The sequence below is a fragment of the Kryptolebias marmoratus genome, linkage group LG6 (genome assembly GCF_001649575.2).
Source record: "Kryptolebias marmoratus isolate JLee-2015 linkage group LG6, ASM164957v2, whole genome shotgun sequence".
Lineage (NCBI taxonomy): Eukaryota > Metazoa > Chordata > Actinopteri > Cyprinodontiformes > Rivulidae > Kryptolebias > Kryptolebias marmoratus.
This window is the reverse complement of record NC_051435.1, coordinates 12,489,950-12,497,501: the sequence shown is the minus strand read 5'-3', so window position 1 is coordinate 12,497,501 and position 7,552 is coordinate 12,489,950. Positions and strand designations below refer to the sequence as shown.

Sequence of the window (7,552 nt, the reverse complement as noted above, 5' to 3'; positions counted from 1 at the left end):
ACTTGAGGCTTGTCCACCCGCAAAGTAAATCAAACATTCCCAAAAATATTCTCATAAACCTGCCACCGGTTCTGGAAAAGCGTTCACCCACACAGAAACAACAAAAATGACCCGGACTGCTGTAGTAACTATGCCACGTCTGTCTGTGGCGCTGTAGTGCTGCTTTGAGAATACAGGAAACAAGGTCTGGAGTCTGTGAATGAAGCGTACAGGCTGGGGACAAAATGTAAACACAAGAAAAAAAAAAGGCCACCCTCAGGTTGTAGGGTGGATTAGAAGTCGAGCTATGACATCGTTGTTTTCAAAAACTTTGGCTGTCTACACAAAAATGCAAAAATGGCGTTTCAAGAATTTTGTGGCTCCTAAAATGCTGTTTTCATGTGGACGCAAGACTGAAACGATAAAAACGTGTGTTTCACAAAAACCTTTTCCGTTTGGACAACAACTTAACTAGACTGAACGAAAATGTAAACGCAACACGTTTGTTTTTGCTCCCATTTTTCACGAGCTGAACTCAAAGATTAAGACTTTTTCTCTGGAGGCCTTTTTCTCTTAAATAGTGTTCGCAGATTTGTGTAAATCTGTAAATTAACAACCTGATCAACTCTATGAAAAAGAGATGTGATGCATTGCGTGAGGCAAATGGTGGTCGCACCAGATACTGACTGGTTTTCTGAAGGCGATGAACAGGTTTTCAAAGCTGAGGATGATTAGAAAGCAGACACAGGTGACCGATTAGGAACGAGGGACAGGTGTGGGTGTCTGAGGCAGGCTGACAGGTACTGAGCAGAGGAAAGGTGAATGATGACAGGAACATGAAGGGCACAGGGAACTCAACACAGGAACCAAATAACAGAAGTAAAGAAACAATAAACCCAATACAAAAACAAACCCAAAGACCCCCAAATTCTGACAGTATGTTTGTTCAGTGTAGGAATTCCTCAAACCTGATGGTACTAAGGATTCACGGTTTTGGTCTCATTAAGGTATTTGGATTTGTATTGTTCTGATTAATACAAAAGTGTGATAAAGCCTGAAAAGAAGGGAATTAATGCTCATACTGCTTCAGACACAACATGATGTTGAGTCAGAAAGAGCTCAGTTTTTTTTTCTCTTCATGTTTGACATTTATCGTCAGGACTTTATGTCAGTGACTCATGTCAGGCACAGTAAAAAAAAAAATCTATTTATGCATGAAGTACAGTACTTCATTTGTGTGACATACGCAAATGATAAACAGAAATGCATGAATGTGAGAGTTGGAAAATGGCTTAAAAATCTAACTGTATTTATTATTATTATTTACTTAAAACTATACGGCGCTGTATGTGATGAGGCAGAGCTTTCTATTTAACTAAAATCTGGACACTTTTTTAAAACTCTAATCCTCACTGATAAGTTTGTGCTTCAGTTTTGCGAGGTGCTAAGGTTTACGTGCTTTAATGCTCAACGATGACATTATTTCCCTCCTGAGCTGCAGCCTTTCCTCACATTTTCTCGTTTCTTCTACCTCTTTGTACGCAGGTTTTATTCCAGTATGAGGCTGAAAAAATAATAGTATGTGTTTTCAGTAGAACTAAATAATAGTAGGATGATGAATTAGGTGAGGTAGTAGCTGTGACTCATCCCTGAGTCGGCCTCCAAGCGCTACTTATTGTGCAAGATCTTGATTTAAAACTTTCGCCTAGTTTGTCTGTTAGCGTAATATCTCACTAGGCGCTGGACAAATTTTAATGACGCTTTCGCAAAATAGCCATCGGGTGTTCATCTACGACTGATTCACTTTCAGAGTCAACCCAAGCCAAAATGGCCGTCACGGCTAATTCCCTTGAGCCAACAAAACGGTGGCTATAACAATCCGTTTTATAGCTACTGAGCTAAAAATACTTTCAAGCTCAGACCAAAACACCTAAAATGTTCTGATTTCTCAACATGAGATGATTTCAGTCTAAAACTCTGGCATCCTTTAAGGGATGTGAGGCTTTTAATTTGAAAGGGAAATGCCAAAACCACTGAGTTGTTTGTAAAGGAAATCTGTCAGATTACTGTAAGACTTTCAGTCTGTTTTTTGGTAAAAGTGAATGAGCTATAAAACTTTGGTTAATGAACCTTACATAAAAATAATAATATCAATAAACTGGAATTAGTTAGCTGGTTTTAATAATAATAAGCACTAATGACATGACTGAAATGGATCTCAGCTCAGTACTCTTGACTTTTAGGTGTAATTTCTCAGCAGATTAATTCAGTTCCCGGTATGTAATTTCTATTTTAGATGTGATAATTTCCAAGCACTGAAACTACTTTTTTTCCTCCTTAGTGCATGTTATTAAGTGACCAAAACCAACAACAATGCTAATTTTGCTCCTTATTTACAGATCATTTGTGTTTTCTGTCAGACTCTCCTAAAAGAGTTTCATCTAATCACCTGCTAAAGTGTTCTTTCCTCTGATATTTGAGTGACATGCTATTTTTTCTCCCTTCACATAAACTAACATATTAATTTGTACCTTTCCTATCGTGCTTCCACGAAATCTCCTAGCATTACATTTGGCGCTTCGTGTTCCATCATTGAAGTTATAATTAAGCCCTGGCAGAAGAAATGTTGTAAAGCCTGCAGCTTTGCATCATCAGGGGGATGAATGAGTGAGTAAGACACCAGTCCAGTACATTTAATGTTGGCTCCGACTGTGAAAATAATTACATTTGAGTGAAGGTATGCATGTGACATTTCAGTAAGAGCAGAAAATCAAACCTGTTTTCCACTCCAACACCGTTCACCACTGACTTTGTGTTTATAGGCGGCAGAAACGCCCAGATTTGTGCTTATATTTGCAGCAGAAAGAAAGAAAATCTTGTGTTCTTGGCTTATGTTAAGGACAATACTCTGTTTGTTCTCGGAATTTAAAAAAAAAATAAAATAAAATTGTGAAAAACATTCGCAGAGAAAAACATGACATTTTTTTGTGAATTGCAGCACGGGTTAAAATTGGTTTCATCGTGCAAACATGTCCAGAAACCACACATTAAAGCTATAGCTCAGATTTTTTGGAAGCAGCTCTGTGAAAAGTTAGAAATAATTGATATCTTACCTGTTGTAGACAGCTCTTTGAACGAGATTTACTTCTGTGCAGACTGACGGGCTAATAGCTACTGTACTGCTGTCAAGACCAAAGTGGATTCTGGAGACTTGAAATTACTCTGGTCTCAAAAATGCTGACAGTTATTAAGAAGCGCAAACAGCAGCAGCAGCTAGCTGTAGCACCTCCTGCTGAAATATATTTCCGCCAGAGTACTTGCGCAGAATAATGCAAAACTGACAGTAAAAGCTTTACAAAGTAGAATTTGCATTAGTTGTTATAAAACATTTTAGACTTAAGTTGTGTTTAGAAGGCTCAGAATGGGCAGAATGAGGGCGGAAACATGCTTCTGTCGGGGTGTGGGGAAAATGAGGCAAACCCAGAGCGCAGACTCATGATAAAAAAGGAAAACTAATTTATTAAAATAAAAGCATCAAAAACAAAGGCTCGCGTGGCAGCAAGAAGGAACCTAAATACAAAACAAACTAAATCCAGGAACCGACCGGACAAGGGCAGGAGACGAGCAGAACCAGACATCAGGGTAAACAGAGAAACGAACCAGAAAGTGATTGGAGGAGATGACCAGGTTTTAAACAGCAGAGGGCAATTAGGGGAAGTGGGCACAGGTGAGTGAAAATCATGAGAGCAGGTGGAGATGGGCGTGGCAGGTAAAAAAGTGCTGACTGAGGATAAGTGAATGATGACAGAGGCACAGAGACAAGACAAAACATGAAGATGAGAAAAGAAACAATCTGAACACAAAAACACAAGATAAACCCAACACTTTAGGGAGTTAAATTCTCATACACTTTCATTAATGCATTTTCTTCTTTAGAATTTTATTTATTGTATGTTTCTTTTTTATTTATTTTTTTTACCACAAAATGTACTGTTATGCACTTTGAGTTACCCCAGTGCATAAAAATATATATTTAAAGCTGATCAGCTTTCTTTTTTATGTGAAAACCCCTCAGTTTTAAAAGAAAATGCTGCAAAATAAAACAACTAAACAGATTATTTAAACTACCAGTTGAATAATTAGGAATGCAAGTTGTTCTAAAACTGGTGTTTTGCTGCACACAAAGCAGCATATGTTTATATTTTTTATAAAGAAGATATTATCAATAAAGGAGACACGTAGCTGTTTGCAAAGGTGGGAGGCAGTGACGTCATCAAGGACCAAACAGGTATTTACCAAAGTCAGATCAACATAAAGCTCTGATCCTCAGCCCAGCTTTTGTGGTGAGTATATTTAATTATAAACTCGTAAATGTTTAGGTTTTATATCTGTAGTTCACCTACTTTTAAGATAAATAACTTATTGGACGCCTTCCTCCGACAGAAAACCCCTCTCGGATGTTTGCAGAACTTTGATCCATCTCTGGAGCAGCTGATCCGTGTATTTGTTTGGTCCAGATGGTCCCGGTGCTGTTCAACTTGGCCCCGGCCGCGGCGCTGGTGCTGACCTGCCTGTGCGCCGCGCCGCTGCGGGGCCACAAACCGGAGCGCGCGGACCCCCTGACGGCCCACCTGGCCCGGGCGCTGCGGGGCCAGAAGCCGGAGCAGGTGGACCCCCTGACGGCCCACCGCGCGGACCCGCAGTGCTGGGACTCCTCCTCGGCTCTGCTGCTGGAGATGCGCTCCCCGAGGATCGCGGACACGGTGACCGCCTTCTGGGACCTGATGGGGAACCTCAGGTCCTCGGACAACGGGAAGCACACGGCGCTGTTCTGGGACCTGGCCCGGGTCTTCTGGGACATCTATCTGGACTGCGTCCTGTCCAGGAGCCACGGCCTGGGGCGCAGGCAGGTCACCTCGGTGCGCTCCCTGATTACTGACAGTAAGGGCTGTAAACTGTACGGATAACTGCAAATAAAGGCAAACTAAAAAAAGATATGTTCATTTTATTTATACAGAACAGTCAAACCAGATAACAATACAACTAAATATGATTTAAAACCAAGAAGAACGGACAAAAAAAGTTAGGATTCATGAAAATGTTCTGTTTAAATCAAAATCCAAAGTAAAATGATGGGTCTTAAGCTGGGATTTAAAAACCTCTGTAGTCTGATCTGTGTTTTTACTTTTACTTTAGAATATGTACATTAAACATACAATAAAAGCCCTTACTTTGAGAAACACTTAACAGCAGGTCAGGTCATTAATTCAGTGAAACCACCACAGATAAACTATTTAAAACCTCTCTGATAGATATATATTTTTAATTGTTTTGCAAATACACCTAACAAGACATTATTTGAAAGGATCAATATTGACTATCACACAAGCACACAATACAGAAAGTTTCAAAATCTGTAACTGAATGAAGATAATATGAATTCATTTCAGTTTTTAGACATTGTAGATCATGTGCAGCTTTTATGTGTTAAATATTTGTGCAGTAATCGTTTACATCATGCAGCAGGCAGATCAGTGGTTGGCAATCCTGGTCCTGGAGGGCCATCATCCTGCATGTTTTACTTGTTTCCCTGCTCCAACACACCTGATTCAGTGGTTAAATCACCTCTTCATGTTCGGCAGAAGCCTGTTAATCAGCCATTGATTTAAATCAGCTGTGTTGGAGCAGAGAAACAAGTAAAACGTGCAGGATAGTGGCCCTCCAGGACCAGGGTTGGACACCACTGAGGTAGAAGATGATGGAGAGTGGAGGAGGGTGTGCAGGGTTTGATGGTTTGTGAGCAGAAACCCATTCCTGAGGTCCTGGACTTTATTCTCCCCCCTCCTCCTCCGCCTAAAAGTCTGCGATGAGGGACTTTACCGCCGCTGAGTGAACAGCAGTCATACAGGAGATCATCTCAGAGTCTGCTTCTAGTCATATTGCTGGTCCTGGTCACATCCCACACAGTCAAGCAGCCGGTCAACATGCGCTCAGTGATTCAGCTGTAAATTATTTAAGGAGCCTCTGTTTTCTCTGGCTCCTCATGCAGCAGCTTTTGAGCGTTCTTTGGCATCTGGATGGTGGTGTTTACAGGAAGTTGTCATTGTGCACGTGAGCTTCAAGCCACTCGGTTTCTCTACTTTAATTTCCTCGATCTTTAGACTGATGAAGCCTAACCTCTTCTAACTTTGGATTTAGTCACATCTCCTAAAAGAACAGAGGTTATATCTGTATATATAATACTTCAATCCCTTTAAGGCTAAGAATACTAAGTTCCTTTTTATTTTCAGACTCCTTGTTGGTTGTGAAACAGAGCATTAAATGAATCCAGTTTTTGTTCTTTCTGCAGCCGCATTAGTGAATTTTTATATAAAAGTTACTTTTTTACACCACGAACAAACAGTTGCTTATTCTTAATACATTTAAGCGTTCCTGATAATTTCCTGATCAATGCCGATTTTATTATTTTGTAAACATTTCTGCATATTTTCTGTTATTGAACAGAATATTGATAATAGCATACACCACAGTGACTGAGAACCAAACTATACTTTAACTTTATATGAACAATACTATTCCTATGCTGCCACTTTTATTATCTTGGTGCTCTATCATGCTGCTGATGTAATCTGGATACTGCTATGACCACCAAATCTCCCTCTGGGATGAATAAATTAATCTTTTTTTATCTTACAGGAAAAAGTCATTCAAGATATTTGACAAAATATATTAAATGCCTTCACTAAATGCATTTCAGAATGAAGTCATCCAGTGAAAAAATGGATATTCTGGCCATAAAAGCTTCAGTGCAGTCATACCTGCACTGCTATGGTTCATTTTCCAGCAGCCGCGGACTCAGATTGAGGCTCCAAGAAATGGGCTGTACAAGATTTCCACGCCCCTCGTGACTCTCCCTCACACCCAGGGATAATTATAGAGTTCTTAATGAACTTAACATTGATGGTTTTGGTCTGTGGGAGGAAGCCGGGAGAGAGCACAGGGAGAACATAACTATTAGTTGTTGTAAAGCTGACGAACGTTGTTGGCGTTTGTCTCTTGCAGAGTCCTTGAGGTTCAACAGCTCAAGAGCGAACTCCTGGTCGAGGCTCACAGTCAGCGTGAGACCCAGAGGACACATCACGACCCTGAAGAGCCAACCTAAATGAAACACGCTCCACGCATGCTTCAGAAGATGGATTATTTCACTGTCAAATCCTGAGTCACAGGATGTTTATTAACTCTTCACTTATCATATTGCATTTTTAGTTTTTGCACATTAAAGTGTCCGACCAAATGAAGTTAACAAACACAGCTGAGGTCATCATTTTCCTTGATGAACACATTTTTACCTGAACTGCTTATTCCAGAAAAATGTACTTACTGATTTACAAAGTGGGTAACTCTGTACTGACATACTGATGATTTAATGTTGTAATATGTGGATAGTGAACAACTCTTTTGTGAAAAAATAATAAAATAAGGAAGTTTTGTTTGCTCGTTTCTGGTGTTTTGGGACTATATGTTGTTTATATGGCAGACCATTGTAGCAAGTAATAAAACTAAGCTCCTATAA

At 40.0% G+C, this 7,552-nt stretch overlaps 1 protein-coding gene across 1 annotated transcript; it reads left to right on the top strand.

Annotated features, from left to right (window-relative positions):
- The first annotated feature begins 4,114 nt into the window (after positions 1–4,114).
- fam237a (family with sequence similarity 237 member A) lies at positions 4,115–7,333 on the top strand. Its single transcript, XM_025007320.2, has 3 exons — positions 4,115–4,322; positions 4,423–4,920; positions 7,042–7,333. The coding sequence occupies exons 2-3, from the start codon at positions 4,497–4,499 to the stop codon at positions 7,143–7,145; spliced, it is 528 nt and encodes a 175-aa protein (XP_024863088.1). The 5' UTR covers positions 4,115–4,322; positions 4,423–4,496; the 3' UTR covers positions 7,146–7,333.
- Positions 7,334–7,552: the final 219 nt, after the last annotated feature.

Coding starts and splice junctions, on each gene's coding strand:
- fam237a (XM_025007320.2), top strand. CDS start 4,497: ATGGTCCCGGTGCTGTTCAACTTGGCCCCGGCCGCGGCGCTGGTGCTG. Junction 4,921..7,041: donor GCGCTCCCTGATTACTGACA/GTAAGGGCTGTA, acceptor TGTCTCTTGCAG/AGTCCTTGAGGTTCAACAGC.